Source organism: Bacillus rossius, chromosome 1 (assembly GCF_032445375.1).
Source record: "Bacillus rossius redtenbacheri isolate Brsri chromosome 1, Brsri_v3, whole genome shotgun sequence".
In the NCBI taxonomy this organism is placed as follows: domain Eukaryota; kingdom Metazoa; phylum Arthropoda; class Insecta; order Phasmatodea; family Bacillidae; genus Bacillus; species Bacillus rossius.
The window spans coordinates 188,533,684-188,552,913 of NC_086330.1; the positions used below are offsets into that span (position 1 = coordinate 188,533,684).

The 19,230-nt window shown below is 37.2% G+C and overlaps 2 protein-coding genes across 3 annotated transcripts in view; both read left to right on the forward strand.

The window, feature by feature from the left end:
• Positions 1-16,057, forward strand: part of LOC134541392 (arrestin domain-containing protein 3-like) — an 82,155-nt gene extending 66,098 nt beyond the window's left edge. Inside the window, exon 7 of the mRNA XM_063384856.1 lies at positions 15,843-16,057. Coding sequence (XP_063240926.1) covers positions 15,843-16,057 — 215 coding nt within the window. The remainder of the gene's footprint in view (positions 1-15,842) is intronic.
• LOC134527153 (zinc finger MYM-type protein 1-like) overlaps positions 1-19,230 on the forward strand; it is a 75,586-nt gene that overhangs the window by 14,404 nt on the left and 41,952 nt on the right. The gene's annotated exons all lie outside the window — the stretch shown is intronic.

Here is a 19,230-nt window from a genome sequence, read left to right on the forward strand (position 1 = left end):
CGCACCATCTTTTATCCGAAATTCCAAAATCCGAACAGCTCTAAAATCCGAAATTTTTTTCGAAACTTCAACGTCCGCGATATTGTTCGCAGTTGTGTGGCAAACTTAAGTTGCGATCGCATGACTAGTGCAAGCGAGTGACTTGGCAGCACTGCGTCAGCAAGGCAGCATGCAATTTGGCAACGCCGAGGCGTTGTGTTTACCGTTTGTCTGGCAAACTAGCGCTAGTTACAGCTTGCTGCTTGGCTACGATAGGAGTTGTTTTATCGCGCTTAGTAGTTAACCGTAAACGTGTTGCCATATTTGAAGACGGCAATGGCAAAAAGGCATTCCAATATGACGATGGGTGGTAGCGAAAAAAAAACGAAAACACTTTACATTATCAATAACTCAGAAGGTGGAATTATTGCGGAAACTGGACTCGAGCAACGTTCATTTGTAAGTGCGCAAGAAGTAATGTCTGTGTATGCAATTAAAGAAAAATTGCTTAGTCAGAAGTCTAAACCAAAACAAGTGACACTTCAAGAGGCATTTAAAAATGCCATCATTCGTGCTGCTTCATCTCAGGAGAAGGAAAATCCTGCTCCCGGCCGATCACGAGACGTACGAGTTGACGGCGACATTGGCGGCGATGACGACACACCATAAACATTCTCCAGATGGTTTACAGTATCAGTTGTTAAAAAAAATTATTTTGGCGATTGTTTCAGGTATTTATTTATGCTGCAGTGTTTATTTACGTTATGTACTTTGTGGTTTTTTGTACTATGTTGCCTGAAATCCTTAATACATCTGACATAACCTAACTTGGCTTTACTAGGCCTCCTGTATTAAAATTCCGAAATCCGAAAAATTCCGAAATTTGGAATGCTGCTGGTCCCGACCATTTCGGATAAAGGATTGTGCTCCTGTACTTGAGGAATTCAACATAGCTTGCTCCAAATTTTATGACATAGCTGCTTTCGTGAGTTATTCAGATGTGGAAGAGAATTTGCCCAATGTAAAGCGACACATTATGCAATTAGAGCATGTCACCAGACGACTGGAAAATCTAGTGGTACTTTCCGCGGATGTGCTCAATGGGGTTTATCGAACAGAGCTAAATCGTTGTCTGCAACAGACAACTGACTTCCAAATTAAATTGAAAGCTAGGGCAGCCCAATTGGAAACTCAACAGGACCTTTGGGCCAACATTGCCCAGACAGAAAACCTAGGAATGGAATCACTAGGAAATGTATAGAGTGAAAATCCGGAATTTCCCCAGGAAATAAGGCAACCCGACACACAAGTATCTTTGTGCCAAACAAGGCAGGTTCCTCCCATTTCATCGACATCAACATCTCAATCACTCATCACAGTTTCAACCCCTCCCATCCCAGCAGCCATCACTCAAATTCCCTCAGGCATGCATGTTTCTACAGCTCCCATCACCAGTGTCACATTTTCCGGTAACTTGCCTGCAAATCCGCATCCTTTAACACAACAAAATTTGTTTTTCCCATTCGCCACAAACCAGTCATATTTTAATCCATATTCCCAGATTCATCCTTTATTGACATCCGGGCAAGGAACTCCGATCCCTACCATCCCTACCACGCAAATTGCACATCCTTCACCCCCACCTTCGCCATAAACGCAGAATCAACCAGAAACAACATTACCAGTTATGCCAAGGGCGGCTGAGTATAGCTGTTATGGGAAAATTGCCCATCCAGTCGAGAGATTACTTGTTGGTTTTCCAGAAACAAGTGGTCTTGACCCAGATAAATTAATCAAATTTATAAGGCACTTACTTAAAATCAGACAGAAAGGGGGCATTCCTGACAAACAATTGTTGGAGATTTCCCTACACCCAACCACCACTGAGTGAAAGAACGAGTCAAGCAATAGAAAATAGTTACTCTTTTGACAAATACCACGAAGAAATTTTGAATTTTTTTATACCTGCCAGACTTTTGACTAATTACCGTTTGTAATGGTACAACAGGCTACAGAAAAGTAATGAAGCATTGCCGCACTATGTAGCATCAATCAGAGAAGCCGCGGCGGTTCTCAGATTGGGCGTATCAGAGAGCGAAGTAGTTAGCTGCATAGTAGACGGACTAAATCAGGCAGAGCGCTCACGCGCTGTTTTCCAGGCTAGGCCACGGAGTTTTGTAGAACTGGATAAACTCTGTATACAGGCCATGAGTTACGAATATGCAGACACTCGGAGAAACAGGTCAGCGAAGTCCGTGGATAAGCATGATTCTCAGGCAGAAACTGCAAATAGTTTTCCATACACAAAACAACAGAATAGCCAACCACAACAGAAAACAAACTACTACAGAAATAATAGGTACGGTTCAAACAAGAACATACAACAACCACCTTTCTGTAATTATTGCAAGCAAACAGGACATTACATTGAACAATGTAAACACAAAAATTTCAAACCGAATTTCACCAAGGCAAAAAACGCGTAAGCCGGTGGCCAGGAAAATTTCTACCTGGTATAACGGTTCCTTACATACAACAATAAAAAGATGTTCCGCCAATTTTAGTTTTTGTTTTATTTTTTCACAATAGAATGCACAGACGAATCCAAACCCTTTTCAATTCTTTCTCACTCGTTCCAATCGTACATCCGCCTGTCGAAAAACGCACGCAGCTTGCGCGATGAGAATTATAGAAAACTAACGTTCTTCAGTAATATTTTACTGCAAGTACACGAAATTAGTGCGGCCTTAAACATGACCGCACCCAGCGAAAACGAATTTCGCCATGAGCCAAATGCCGACGAAGGTGGCCGCAATTTCTAATTTATGTCCGAATGAAATATAAAAAAAATTATGTTAACTTAAACGACGAAGACGGCTTTACCGTAGTACAACATTCACGCAAGTCCACGAATAATGAAAACTCCGATAGAAAATCATCTAACACGGATCGTAAGAAAAATCCCTTGCAAATTGGCATCAGGAATGTTTCAACATTAAGAACAATTGCTAAACCTATTTACAAAAAAACAAAAGCTCTCTTTGTCACGCATTTTGAGCCGTCTGTCACGGAACAAGAAGTCGTAGATTATATTTCCAACGAACTAAATCTCAAGCAAGTCAAAGTGGCCAAGCTCCGGACAAAGCATAATTCTTACGCCTCCTTCCATGTATCTGTTCTGGAAGAAGATTTTAGTAGAATTAATAATATTGTTTTTTGGCCCAGTGGCTGTTTAATCAGTCCTTTCTTTGGAAAACTGCATCAAGACCAAATTGTTAGTACTAATTCATCTCCTGAAGCTCTCGGCAATTCTACCCAATTACCTCCAAGTTCCTGCAGTACATCGTCACCTTTTACGCCAGCAACTTCTATGCCAGGGCCTGGAGGAGTGCTTCCTACTCACTTTCCAGTGAATGCCCAATCTTAATGAATGGGAAATTGCATATCAGAATGTTAGAGGACTTAGAACAAAATCAGTTGAATTCTTTGATAATCTTATTAATACTCAGTATGACATAATCTGTCTAACAGAAACTTGGTTCAACGAAAGATGTATCAATGCTCATTATTTCACCGATAATTATCCTTTTTTTAGAACTGATAGGGATCCGCTACTCTCATCAATGGAACGTGGTGGCGGAGTGTTGATCGCAGTGAATAAACATAAATTCCCTTCTGTTCAGCTAATTCAATTATATGACTATCGTGGAGTAGAAGCCGTATGGATTAATATTAAAATTGCTTTTAATAAGTACTTAACATTGGGTAATATTTATCTTCCTCCAACTACATCACCTAATCTATTCACATTGTATTTTGAAGCTCTTGAACAAAAACTCGTTAATTCTCATGATAATGTGATTATCTTAGGTGACTTCAATGTACCTGGGATAGATTGGAAAGGTAATCACTATTTCAATATTGCCCGTGCACATGTCAGATCCAAGGCTCAGTGCCTACTTGATTTCATATCTAATTTGGATTTAATTCAGCACAACCTAATACAATCTTCCAATAATCTTCTAGATCTTTGTCTTTCTAATCTATCCCATTGTGTGGTTGAAAAAGCTGTTGAATCTCTGGTCAAAGAGGATATCTATCATCCTACCCTACTTATTAAACTACATATTGAGGCGACCTCACACAATTTTACTCCAGATTCTATTTTCAGAAACTACAAAGCTGGTGATTACTTAAGCCTATATAACTCTCTAAAAACCCACAATTGGGATGAATATTATAACACCACTGATGTAGATGCTCTTGTAGATCAACTTACATCTTGTATCTGTGATAAAATCAATACTCACATTCCATTATCCACACGTAAGGCCTCTAAACATCCTTATTGGTTCTCTGGTGATTTAATTCATGCCTTAAAATCTAAAAAACACTTTCATAAACTCTATAAAAGAAACAATAATACTCAGTATTACCTTCTTTTCTCTAAATATAGAGCACTAGTTAAAAATCTTATTAAGCGTGATAAAACTAATTGGAATCGTAGTATCAATAATAAGGTTAAGAATAACCCTAAAAAATTCTGGAGATATGTCAATGTTATGAAAAATGGTTATAGTGAATCTCATTCTCTTAATGTCAATGGTGATATCTGTAATGATCCAGGTATTCTTTCTAATGTCTTTGCTAAGTACTTTGCTAGTGTATATGTACCATCCACCAACCACCCTCGTATCATTGATCCCGATATTATTCACGATTCAATTCCTGTATCATTCTTATCAGAAAGCCAGGTCTTATGGGGAATTAAATCATTAAAACCAACTATGTCTACTGGTCCTGACGGTATACCAAATTTCATTATTAAAGGCTGCTCTTTTATTCTAATGCCTCTATTGTTGCATCTATTTAATACAAGTCTAAAATCACAAGTATTTCCCACTAAATGGAAAATAGCTAAGGTTATTCCCATACATAAAAAGGGTAGTAAACTCAGTGTATTTAATTATAGGCCTATATCTTTATTAAATGGCTTTACTAAAATCTTTGAAAAAATAATATTTAAACATATTAACTTCCCAATAAACAACAGATTAGCTCCTAATCAGCATGGCTTTAGAAATAGTATGACAACTTCTACTAATCTTCTCTCATTTATTAATCCTATATACAATAAAGTTACAACAAGGGGGCAGGTTGATGCATGTTATTTTGATCTGGCTAAAGCCTTTGATACTGTCAATCACTCCATTTTACTAGCTAAGCTTTCTAACTTCGGTCTCTGTAATAATTATATAACCTGGTTTACTAGTTACCTTAAAGATAGATGTTTCTTTGTTTCACTTAATAAAAAAACTTCTACTTTATATCATGCTACTTCTGGTGTGCCTCAAGGGGGTACTTTATCTCCCTTACTATTCAATATTTATATCAATGATATTTTTAAAGTTCTTCATCATACTACTGGTTTTCTGTTTGCTGACGATCTTAAAATATCCAGAGAAATTTCCTCCTTAAATGACTGTCTGCTTCTTCAATCTGATATTACTGAAATTGATAATTGGTGTAAAATGAATTTAGTTTCACTTAACAAAGATAAAACAAAAATTATTTCTTTCACAAGGAAAATTCATCCAGTTAAATATGATTATTTTCTTGACAACTCAAAAATTTCCAAATCTCTTAGTATAAAAGATCTTGGTGTTATTCTTGACTCCAAACTATTCTTTCATCAACATGTTAATTCTTTAGTATCCTTTTCCCGTAGAACCTTATATTTAATAAATTATATAACTTACTATGCATCTAATATTGAATCCATTCTTACTCTTTATTTGTCCTTAGTCAGAAGTAAACTCGAATATTGCTCAGTTATCTGGAACAGTATTAACACCACCGATAGTGACAAAATTGAATCCATACAAAATAAATTTTTCAAAATAATTAGTTCTAGACACCATCAATTACCCAAATTAGAATCTCTTTCAAATCGTCGCATCCATCTGGATGCCCTGTTTGTGTTTAAGTGCTATAGTTCAAAAATTAATTGCTTATACTTACTTGATAACTCTGGTATTCGAGTCCCGCAGTTCAAAAGCCGCCTTCGATCCCTATTATGTTCCTTACACAATAATAATGATTTAATTTACAGACTTATCTCAAATTTCAATAAATATGAAAATTTTATTAAAAACTTTAAATTTTAATTTTTATGATTACCCTAATATTTTGAGTAATTTTATAATCCTGTTTATTCTTCCCATTCTAGATCATTTAGTTAAGATTATCTCTGTTGCTGTTTTGTTTTGTTTTGTTTTGTTTGTTATTGTGTCGTCTTTTATTATCCTGTGTATGTTGTATTTATTCGCTTGGATGTGTCGTCTTTTATTATCCTGTTTATGTTGTATTTATTCGTTTGTATGTGTCGTGTTTTTATTACTTGTTCTGTGCACACCTCCAAAGCTTCGGCTGTTGGTGTGCATGTCACAAATTTAATAAATAAATAAATAATAAATAAATAAATAATCGGCCTGGCTCTGACCACCAATGTTAAATTATCTCTTCAATATCAGAAGCCACCGAACGCGACCTACTTGTGCAGCGTTCGACGGACGACTGGTGAACTCTTGCCACACTCTCCTCCACGCAGGGAGGAGAAGTCACATGACCTCACCGACCAATCACACGCAAGCTTCATTCACACTTACAGATACAAGCCAATAGGAACACAGAACACATATTGAAAACAGTTTTCTCTCCATAGAGCCAGGGACTTTACATTCTCCTTCTTTCTCCCACACCATGAGACAGCAGTTATCACACATTTCCCACGACCAGTGGGGAATCCCATCTTTTATCTCTGTTGGCGGGGAATCACTGTTTCTTTCTCTCTTGCACTTACACGTCTCTTATGCCTCTCTTTCTACACATCACCCCAGCCCAGACAAAGTCCCGTGGTCTATAATTATATTGCAACATGTTAATTAAAATTAAGAACAGCAATCATAATACAATTTATTTGACAAAATTCAACTTATTGAGAAAAACCTGAAAAAGTAGGCCTAAACAGGCAAAATTCTAGTACAGCGACTTCTTTGTGAATAATTACATAAAAATTATTAATGATTGAAAATGTCTGTTAAAATACAAGGTACATTCTTAAAACACATAGCAAGTGAAAAATATCAACCCTTAAACACATAAAAACGGTAAAATATCATTAGAAAGACTTTTTTAAGAAATATTTACATGCATAAAAATAGTTTTAAAAAAAATATTTATTTAGGAGGGCAGTGTTCTTGCAACGTTACACTGGTCCACCTAAAACTTCATCCGAGAGGAATTTTTCTGTTCATAATGTGCATACTAACGAATCACAAAAAACAAAATGAAAATCAAAAAAGGCATAACACAGGAAAACAAAAACACAAGAAAAATAAACGAAAGAAATACACAGAAAAAGACAGAAAACACAAAAAGAAGATCATAACACAGCAAATTAATCATAAAGAAAATTCTGAGAAATTCACAATAATTTGCAAAACGTGTGTTAGTCTGACTAACAAAGGAAAACGTGTCACAACATTTTCGGTCACGTCCGAACTGTATTACCATACACTAAAGCAATGTTTGGCAAAAATTTAATTATTGGTCTGATTGATACAGGAGCTACTCCTAGTTTTATTTCAGGCGATTTGTTTAGGGAATTACAGAATAACATGCAGGTTCTGAAAACAGAAGTCACGGATGTACGCTATTTTACTGCAGCGGACGAACCAATTAGTACATCCAAAGTGGCTATAGTGAAAATCAGGATAGAATTATTCACTTGGAATTTCCCTTTTCTTGTGGCAGATAACTTAGCCACGCAGCTTATTCTAGGCTCCAACTTCATCGCTAAAATAGGTATTTTGATTGATCTACAAGCAGGAAGTTTTGTATTTAAATTTAATAAAAATCTTGTCATATCATTCATGGAACCTGAAAATAATAGGTCAAGACAAGTTACTAATGTTTCTACCAACACTGACGAGAGAAATTCTTTGTCCCTGGATCATCTCGAGCCCAGTAAACAAGTTCCTATTCAAAATTTGTGTAACGAATTTTCAGATGTGCTAACTAAGAAATTAGGTCGAACTAACCTAATTGAATATCAAATTGAATTGACTGATACCACGCCAATCAAAAGTCACCCTTATCAACTTTTAGGTTCTAAAATGGAAATTATTAGGGTTGTGCGAGAATGAGATTTAGGCCTCGAGAAATTTTCGAGAAAGAAAATATTTTTCTCGCGAGAAATGAGACGAGAATGAGAAATTTTTAAAAAATCAAGATTTACTCTAGATATCACTTTCAAAATATATTGTTCTGTACATAAAACTGTTGTTTATCATATAGAATGTCAATTTAGTTGCCTGTGCACAACTGACATGCACCACATGTTATGTAAGCGTACGCTAAATTATAAATAAACATTCACTCACTTAGGTAAAAGTCTAGTAGCTAACATGTTAATCGTGGTTCCCGTTGACTTATCGCCACTTTTAGTGTAATACTGCCACACTGATATGTCCACATCTTTCATTTTACCGTAAAATCAAAGTTTAATTTGACAACAAAGTTTACTTCTGTGTAACTGTTATATTCCCGCAACACTTTTTTTTCTCCACTTGGTTACGCCGCAGTTAGAGATAAAGCAGTATTAGGAAATTATTCTCATATTCCTAATAACATTTTACAGGCGTCACATTATTTATTCATACCCGCTGAGTAGCTCGCGTAAACGGGAAACTCTGGTACTGTAATGAAAACAAAGAAATTGATACTAGGGAGGCTTTGGCGGGATTCATTAAGCCCTTTTCACAATACCGCGATGCGACGCGACGCGACGTGATGTGACGTGACGTCATACAAAACCAGCCAATCACAACTACATCGCCCGCGATGCGCGACAGCTAACTTGGCGACGAGGCTGTTTCGTCGCTTAGGCGATGTCGCTAATGACGTCAGAAATAACAGCCAATCAGAAACAAGATTGTGGTAAAGAAGAAGAATAACTGAAAACAAGAGGTAAAAAATGATGTATTGATGCATCTAAGTAATGTTAGTAAACAACACGTGGATTTTGTTCAATTCAAATGAGTTTTGAAGACTGTCTGATTGATGAAGTTCAGAAAAAGCCGTGTTTGTACGATGTTTCTAGTAACAAATATTGTAATCAGACGGAGAAAAATAATGCTTGGTTAGAAATATATTATGGGCTTCGCGATTCCTATCCATAAATAAATGCTTGTACCAGTCAGTCAGTGTACAAATATAATAACAACAATCTGAATATACATACCTGCCAAAAACTTTTGTTTACAACCATGTTGTAAAATATCCCCAGCAGAGTGCAGGCTGGTTCGGTTTTTTTCCGCCAGTTGCATGGCGATCGCTTCGCGCTATTATGAAGTGCACTAGCTGGCGACATATATTTAAGTCGCTGCCTTCGCTACATCGCGTCGCCAGATCGCGTCGCATCGCGGTATTGTGAAAAGGCCTTTCGTGACGTCTTACGACTGAGTGAAACAAAGGTGGAAAAGGAAATGGGATGAACATACTATTTATTCTGCCTTTTCAACGGGTTTGAACACACACATTCACGTAATTTTACGTAATACAAGGGCGTGAATTGTTCTGCGTGTTCAATCCATTCCTTTACATTCCAGTCCATTTAATAATCACATGACTTGCGCAGTCTTTTATTGGAAAGAAATAAGAAACGGAACAGCGAAGCAGACTCGGTCTGGCAGCATGACCACCATTTCCTTTTGTTCGTTAAAAAGTAAATTTTGTATTTTGCCGTAATAATCAACATTTCAGTATGCTATTAAACATTACCGAACAAAATATTATGACTAAATTAATTAATAACTTTACCGTAATAACGTGTATGTAAACAAAACCAATTTTGTAGGTTAGGTTCGAACGTATTTTATTATGTATTACGCTTACGTAATTTAAAAATTAAATACGGCAGTTTTTCTTTCAGGATAAAATGGAATTTCATATGACAGTTTTTATTCACAGTTTCGGTTATTGATAAAGGTTTTGGATGGTTGACTATCGGCTAGTCTAATATCTCTTAATGATTGCATCATGTTTGCTTTGTGTTCCGCCAAATAATTTTTCGTCCAAACAGGCAGACGCGTTTGGTATTTTTAAAACATTTAAACTAAAATAATGGCAGTGTGTGTGTAATGTTCAACATATAAAAATACAACTATCAATTGAGTTGTTACTGGTACCAAAAAAAATTCTCGTTTTTTTTCGAGAAATTATTTTTCTCGCTCGCTGTTCGAGAATGCAATATTTCTCGAAATTTTTCTCGAGGTTCGAGATCTCGCACAACATTAGAAATTATGCGAAAACATCTACAGAAAATGTTAGATATTAAGGTAATAGAACCTTCTAATTCTCCTTTCAGTTCACCTGCATTTCTATTGCCCAAGGGCACGGAACAACGTTTCCTCACTGATTATCGGAAACTGAACAAACAGATTAAAATACCGCAAACACCCTTCCCAGATTTGAACTCGGCCTTTCATTGGTTTAGTGAGGCCAGGTATTTCAGTGTGTTCGATCTCAATTCGGCATACCATCAGATCCCTCTCACACAAGATTAAAAACCTATTACCAAATTTTGCGTACCTTGGAATCTTTACCAGTATAATGTGGTACCTTTCGGCTTGGCCACAGGTGCTCAAGTACTCGCACGACTTCTTGAACAAGTAGTAGGAGATTTAAAATTTAAATTTGTTTACAATTATTTAGATGATCTTGTAATTTATTCAGAAAGTTTTGAGGAACACATCCAGCATCTGACTCTTGTCCTTGAAAGACTGCGCAAGGCAGGCCTCACTGTAAATACAAAAAAGGTAAAATTTGCTGCTTCCGAAATTTCTTTTCTTGGTCATTTGGTATCACACAAGGGTGTTACAATTGATCCAGAACGAACACAGGCGATCAAGGAATTCAAACCACCTAAAGACGCAAAGGGCATAGCTCGTTTTATTGGCATGGCTAATTTTTATGCCAAATACATAACAAATTTCGCCGAGCTTGCGGCACCTTTGAATGCGTTACGTAGGAAAAATACACAATATACTTGGGGTCCTGAACAAGGCAAGGCATTTAATTTCTTGATGGAAGCCATAGCGAATCCACCTGTTCTGTGCATGGCAGATTTTAGTAAACCCTTTATTTTTCAAACAGATGCCTCAAGGGTTGCTATAGGGGCGGTATTGTCACAGGAAATAGATGGTGCCAGGCAACCCTATGCCTTTGCCTCACGTACATTAACTTTTCAGGAAAGGAAAGCACCTTCAATGTATGAATTGGAATGTTTAGCAGTAGTTTGGTATCGATAAATTCCGACAGTTTCTGGAACATAGGGAATTTCTATTGGAAACTGATAATCAGGCACTCGCCTTGTAGCATTGCAGAACCGTGCCCTCCAAGATAAATAATTTTCTTTTAAACTTCTTTTGGTATAGGTAAATATAAATAAGTCAATGTTTTTTGAGTGATGTATAAGTTATGAAACAGTATAATCAGATGTTAGGGATACTAATATATGTTATTTTCACTTGCTATGTTATTAAGAAGGTATTTATTATTTTATTAGACATTTTCAATCAATACTATTTTTTATGTAATTATTAACAAATGAGCCGCTGTACTAGATTTTTGCCTGTTTAGGCCTACTTTTTCAGGTTATTTCTAAATGATTTTAATTTTGTAAAGTAATTTGTATTATAATTGCTGTTTTTAGTGTTCATTAACGTGTGGAATGATTCTAGAACACGGGACTGTGTCTGGTGTGATGGATAGAAAGAGAGGCATGAGAGGCCTGTAAGTGTAAGTGAGAAAGAAACAGTGCTTCCCCGCCAACCAAGATAAAGACGGTAATTCCCCCACTGCGTGGGAACTGAGTGATAACTGCTGTCTCACGGTGTGGGAGAGAGAACGAGAATGGGAGTCCCCGATTTTGATGTGAAATTGAAAAGAGACAGATCAGAGGAAGCCCAGAGTTCTGTATGTACAAGGTTTTTTCATGTATTGTAACTTGTTCTGTGATTGGCTTGTATCTGTAAGCGTGAATGAAGCGTGCATGTGATTGGTCGGTGAGGTCACGTGACGTCTACTCCCTGCGTGGAGGAGAGTGTGGCAGGACTTCACCAGTCGTCCGTCGAACGCTGGACGAGTAGGTCGCGTTCGGTGGCTTCTCGCAGATGATGTAGAAGTATTTTGAAGAGATAATTTCACGTTGGTGATCGGAGCCAGGCCTATTATTAAATTAACCTAATTTTCTTTATATTTCGTTCGGACAGTAATTAGAAATTACGGCCACCTTCGTAGGCATTTTGGCTCGTGGCGAAATTTGTTTACGCTGGGTGCGGCCCTGTTCAAGGTCGCACCATCTTCATGTACTTGCAGTAAAACATTACTGAAGGACTTAATCTACGCTATTTTTTTTTGGTTAATTCTCATCAAGCGAACTGCGGGCAGTTTTCGACGGGCAGATGTACGTGTGAAACGAGTGAATGAAACATTGGGTTCAATTTGTCTATGCATTCTAGTTGAAAAAATAAAACAACTAAAATCGACGCTTTAAATCTTTTTATTTGTGTATGTAACGAACCGTTACAATTGGCGCCCGGCCGCGCGGCTTGAATTTGGACACGACCCTGAGATTAAGACGAACATTTCGGCAGTAGAGAAGAAAATATAAACATTCGTGAAACAGTTGGTGACTACGATAACCTCAAAGGACAAAAAATTCTACGACAAATATTGAACAGTTCAGAAGAAAACGGCGAAGTGGATCCAGAACTTTCGGTGCAGCTGAGCGGCGAATGCGGCGAGAGACGACGGGCTGTTACAGCGAGTTAAGTGTTCCAAAGAAACGACGGAAAGAGGTACATCGCGGGACAGAGCGACCCAATGCGTCGTGGGACTTCAGGCCTGTCTCATCGCGGAACATCGAGATCGTCGCATCGCGGGACTTCGAGATCGTCACTTCGTGGGACAACGTGGGATGAGTCGCCGATAATAGCAAGTGGAAAATTTAAGAAAACTGTGTTATTTGTATTGGTTTTGAGAATTTAACTTGTATTTGTGTAAAATTTTGTAATTTGTGTATGTCAACATGGACAACACTAGTACCAACAGTAGCGAATCAGATTTTATAGGTTTTCAGGAAAATATAGAAAATTCAGAACAGTCAAATCCAAATTTGGAAATAAGTTTAATTGAACGGGAAATTTCATGTCAACAGGAAATAAATGAAAACATGGAACATCTTGCTGAAAGTAGTCAACAGGGAACACATCCAACTGTTCATAGCCCAGTTGAGGTTATGGGGGGGTCAGACCAAATTTTGCAGTTACTATTGTCAATGCAACAAGAAATGAAACAAAACAGTCAGGAAATAAAACAGGGACGACAGGAAATTAAACAGGGACAACAGGAATTAAAAGAGGATCTTACTCTAAAATTAGAAGAGAGTCTAGCACAAAACACACAGGAAATAAGGCAGGAAATTTCACAGGTGAAATCCGAAATGATAAAACAAATGCAAACGGAACTGGTTAAGATGGAGGTTAAAATTGACCGCATACAAACAGAAATGAAAGAACAATTGGGTACATGCGAACAAAGGGTTGAGAAATGTGAGTTTGTAATTGATAACCTACAGACTGGCTTGGAAAGCTGTAATGGGGAGGTGGGCAGTGTAAAGGAAAGTGTAGGAATAATGAAACATAATATACAAGAACATGTAGAAAAAATATCGGCATTACAGGAAAATATCAGACAGGTTCAAATTAACATGGATAGGGACCACAATGAGCTCATTGAAGTACATGGTAAAGCGAATGCGAATGCCCGGGGTATTTTATTAAATGAAAGAGAAATTGAGGATGTCAAAAGCAAGTTTGAGGTTAATATTGAAAAAGTTTTACTGGAAAATAGGAGAATTGGTAACCATTTCGAGAAGTTTCGAGATGAAGTTGGTCAGGAATGCCTAAAGAAAGTTGAGGAAAAATTGGCTAGAATTCGAGGTGATACCGTATTTACTCGCATATAGGTCGCCATCGCAGATAGGTCGCACCCATAATTTGAGGTCTTGGATTTGGTATTTAAGATTCCCCCCATATAGGTCGCACCGGTAATTCATTACCGCGCCGTGCGCCGTGCGCGGAGAAAGGTCATTGTACTCGATCAGCTGCTGTTACGGCGCGCCTGCTCGCTCTTTGTTCACTGAGCTGCGCATGCGCAGTATAACTCACTCAACGCTCCGCCCAGACTCGTGACCTTGCATCAGCAGCCAACCAATAGATGAGAGCTTTGCGGGAAAAAATATAAGCTCCACCTCCCGTGTACCAATTTTATCCAGTTCTAATACCAGTTTATTGGTATACGCACCAGTTTTCTCGCTGCCGTGACATGTTCAAGTTTACGTCCATCTTGATGTCTTGATACCAATAATTAATTAATTACGATCCCCAGAAATAAATTGTTAGTTTAAAAAATATGCGGCAACTGTACAATACTTCCGAAATTATAAAATACGTATAAAACAGTTACCAAGACTCCGCTCATTTTATCTTGTGAAGTTTGTCTTGTACCAGTATTTCGGCTAAGTTGTGACATAAATACAGTATCAGAAATTAACAATCAGCCACGTTCATACATTCGTGAGTTTACGTTTTTCCCTCGTGCATTTTAGATTGTCTCCTGCTATAATTACTCAGACTTTTACACGCCTAGGCTTAAATTATTACATGTTTAGAAATAAAAGCAACTTTTCATGTTATAAAATATGTATATTTTGCTATTTAAAATGTTCGTTGCCGACTATAAACGTTACGTTTTTCACAATGTTTTTAGGCCTACTAGCTAATTTTATCTACTCTTAAAGTACCCACGGTATTTTCTGGTTGCTTATGTTTGTTACGTGACGTAAATAGCGGGATGGATTCAATTTTTGAGTCGTAATTTGCATGAAAGTATTGTATTGGACTAAATGGGAACTAAACGGGACCTGAAGAATATAGTGCAAATAACGGGAAAACGTAAATAACGGTAACGTAAATAAGGGGTTTCACTTTGTGTACATTGTAAATAAATTTGTCTATACCTATATAAACTTCTTTTTCGCATTTTGAAGCAAAATATTGCAAAAAAAAGTCTTCAAAAATTAAAAAAAAAAAAAATTCTTCACATATAGGTCGCACTTCATTTTTTCCCCATCAAATCTGGTAAAATTGCCGTGACCTATATGCGAGTAAATACGGTAATAATGGCACCATTTGTAGTTCAGTACTCACCATCGATGAAATTAACACATTTGAGAAGAATGTTCCTAAGTTCTATGGGGATAATAGGGGAGCTACCCCTATACAGTTCATCACTAAATGTAATAAGGTATTTCATTATCTTAAGGGATCTGACGAACAACAGGTAGAACTTTTTGTAACAAAATTGGCCGGTGATGCATTACAGTGGGGAATGCAAAAGGAAAGTGAATGGAAAAACTTTGCAGAGGCTAAACAAGCATTCCTTGATAAATATTGGGGAATTTATGTACAGGATGATTTCTTACAATATTTGTTTTCAGGCAAACACGGGGTAAGAGATGGGTCCATGGCAAATTATGTTCATCGACTGTACAGTCAGGCTAAATACCTCAGTAATCCGATAACATATGAACGGTTTATTTCTCATATTGTACATCATTTCAATCGACATGTACAAAACTGCATCCTAGGATTGAGAGCCAAAAGTGTTGAGGAGGTAGTGGCGCTGCTCGAAACTCTCGATCGACGAGATGAACGAGAGGAGGGGCTCCGTGGCAGGGACCCAGAGTACCAAGGCAGGCCACAGGGACCACCCAGGGAGAGGATCCACCAGCCAGGCAACCAACAGCAGGCTCCACGACAGGGACAGCAAGGTAATGCCCAGGGCCAGGACAGGGTACCCAGGTGGAGACGAGAGCAACAGCAAGAAGGGAGGGCACCAGAGGGGCAGCGACAACCACCGCAACAGGAACGACGAGACAATGGAAATTTAAACCAATAGAGTGGGAGGATCGAGCCTCAGACCCCCCACAAGCAAATGCAAGAGGGGCAGTATCACAATGCCAGGTTTTGCAAAATTGTAATAATAAAACTACCTCACATGATAGGGATGACTTATTACATGATATTGAAGAATCGGGTAACCAAATTGTTCAAGGAAAAATGGGTACATGTCCTTATATTTTGGGGGAAATTAGTGATGTAAAAACAACAGTAAAAATGTTGATTGACACTGGCAGTGAAGTAACTGCGATGTCGGAAGAATTTTTTAACTCATTAGGAAATAAATCACTAAATCTTTAGCAGTGTTACCAGTATCTAATGTCACTATAGTAGGGGCTACCGGGGTTAGAAACAAAAATGTGAAAAAACAGGTCCTTTTAGAAGTAAAATTCGGTGATATTAGCATGTGGATTGTATTCCTTGTCATAAAAGGGCTAAGTGTTAAAATAATGTTGGGAGCTGATTGGCTACAAGGAAATGAAACTGTTATTGATTATTCACAACAATGTATATGTTTGATGGGGACTAAAATTGCTTTTGAAGCAGATGGGAAAACACGATCATTCCAGTTACAAATGTTAAAGGGAGAAATGGGTGCAAATGAACTAGAAATGGAATGTAATTTTTTAGAAAAAACATATATTACAGAAACTGATGTTGAACAAATTTTGCTTCAAGGCGGTACGAATCAGCAACAGGCAGAATTAAGGCAGATTTTACAGAAACAACATAAAGCATTTGCTAATTTCCCAGGTTTAAATAATAAATACAGATGTGAACTAAAAGTGAGGGAACATAAACCTTTTGAGCAGAGACAGTACCCAGTCGCTTACAATTTAAGACCCGCAGTAGAAAATGAAATTCAAAATATGATTAGTATGGATATTATTGAAAGGCGTAGCTCGGAATATTCAAATCCCATGGTAGTGGTAAAAAAGAAAAATGGAGGGGTTAGGTTATGTTTAGATGCTCGAAAATTAAACCAAATAATAATACCAGATAGGGAATCACCAGCACCTATGGAAGAATTGTTGCAAAAGTTTGAGGGTTGTAAATATTTTTCAAAAATTGATTTAGTTGCATCATATTGGCAGATCCCGTTAGTTGAAGATGTTAGAACTTGTACAGCATTTTTGTATCAAGGGAAAACATATTGTTTCAAAAGACTGCCGTTTGGTTTAAATGTTTCTGTGAGTCATTTTATTCGAGGATTGGAAGAAGTTTTAGGGCCAGAAGTACTGGAATTAGTAACAATTTATGTGGACGATATTTTAATTGCTACAAAAACTTTTGAAGAACACAGCCATGTAATACAGTTAGTCCTTGAAAAACTACAGGACTACATGACAGCTAACTTGCAGAAATCTGAGTTCTTGAAGGATGAAATTACCTTTTTAGGAAATGTTGTAAATGCCCAAGGAATTCATATTGACCCTGATAAGCTGGATTCAGTAAGGAACTACCCTCCACTAGGAAACAGCAAACAATTAGAGAGACTCGTAGGTTTTTTAAATTTTTTTCGTAAATACATTCCAGGTTTCAGTCATATTTGTGGGCCGTTAAGAAAATTGCTTCAGAAAGGTCAGTGCTGGGAGTGGGGTGAAGCTCAGGATCAGGCATTAGAAAATCTTAAACAGGAATTGGAAAGGGAGATTTTGTTATATCATCCTAAATTAGATGACAAATTTTACATTTCATGTGATGCATCTAATGAAGCAGTAGGTGCCATGCTTTTTCAGATAAATCAGGATGGGGAACAGATTCCAATTAGTTTTGCCAGCAGGGCTTTAAATGCAGCTGAAGTAAACTACACTACCACAGAAAAGGAACTACTCAGTATAGTATTTGCTGTTTCAAAATTTCGCACATATATTTATGGAACGGAAACCACAGTGCTTACCGATCATAAGGCCTTATGCCACATGAGCTCTTGTAAACTTTTACATGGGCGTATTACCAGATGGATCCTAGCCTTGCAGGAGTATAATTTGAACATTCAACATATACCAGGCAAAGAACAAGTAGTTGCAGATGCCTTATCCAGAGTAGTAACAGATTCACAATCAGCAAGAGTAAAAGAGTTTCAAATTCGCAGTTTAAGTAAACAGATAAAAGAAATAGAGGAGGGTATAGAGGAATTTTCAAAAAAATTGACTGAAGAGGTAAACAAGAATTCCCGGTTAAGTAAGGTAATACAAGAATTAGAATCTTCAGATTGTAGAAATGTAATCAAGGAAAAATCTGTAATCAAAAATGGTCATTTGTTTCAAAATGTAAGTAATAGTATTCCTAAGTGGGTACTCTGTGTTCCGAATAATTTAAGAAATGAAATATATGCTCTAATGCATAATGAATGTGGTCATTTTGGGGTAACAAAAACTGTTAAATATATTCAAGAGTTTTGTATTTTTAGGGATATGTATAGGACAGTGTCTAAGTGTATCAAATCATGTTTGTTATGTGCACAAACTAAGGTAATGAATCAAAAATGTCAAGGTTTGATGGGTAATATTTTGGCAAGTAAGCCATTAGAAGTGGTGTGTGTTGATTTATTTGGACCTTTACCTAAAGGAAGAGGTGTTAAGTATATTTTGGTGGTAGTAGATGTTTTTTCTAAGTATGTAAAATTGTATCCTATTAAAAGGGCTAACCCCCAAGTGGTTACTGAGAAGGTAATGGACATGTATATAAAAGAGATAGGCCTTCCAGAAAAAATAATTTCTGATAATGGACCACAATTTCGAAGTGAGCAGTGGAAAACATTGTCTAGTATTTTGGGTATTGAGTTAGGATACACTGCGGTATACCATCCAGCTGCTAACCCTGCAGAGAGGGTGATGAGAGAATTGGGACGGTTGTTTAGAGTGTACTGTAATGAAAACCATGGCCATTGGGCAATTGTTGTAAGTCAAGTGGAAAAACTGATAAATAATTGTTGGCATGAGAGTACAGGATACACACCTGTTGAATTGATGTTACAGGTTTTGCCTACCACGAGATTGCAAAAGGCAATTAATTTTCCTAAAAATGAGGAAATGCAGCTAAAAGACAAGTTAGAAAATGCTAGGGAAAAACTAATGTATAAAGCTAGTGGGAGAAAAAAGAAATTTGATAAAAATGTTAAGCAAATTAGATTTAAGGAGGGTGATGAAGTTTTGATTGC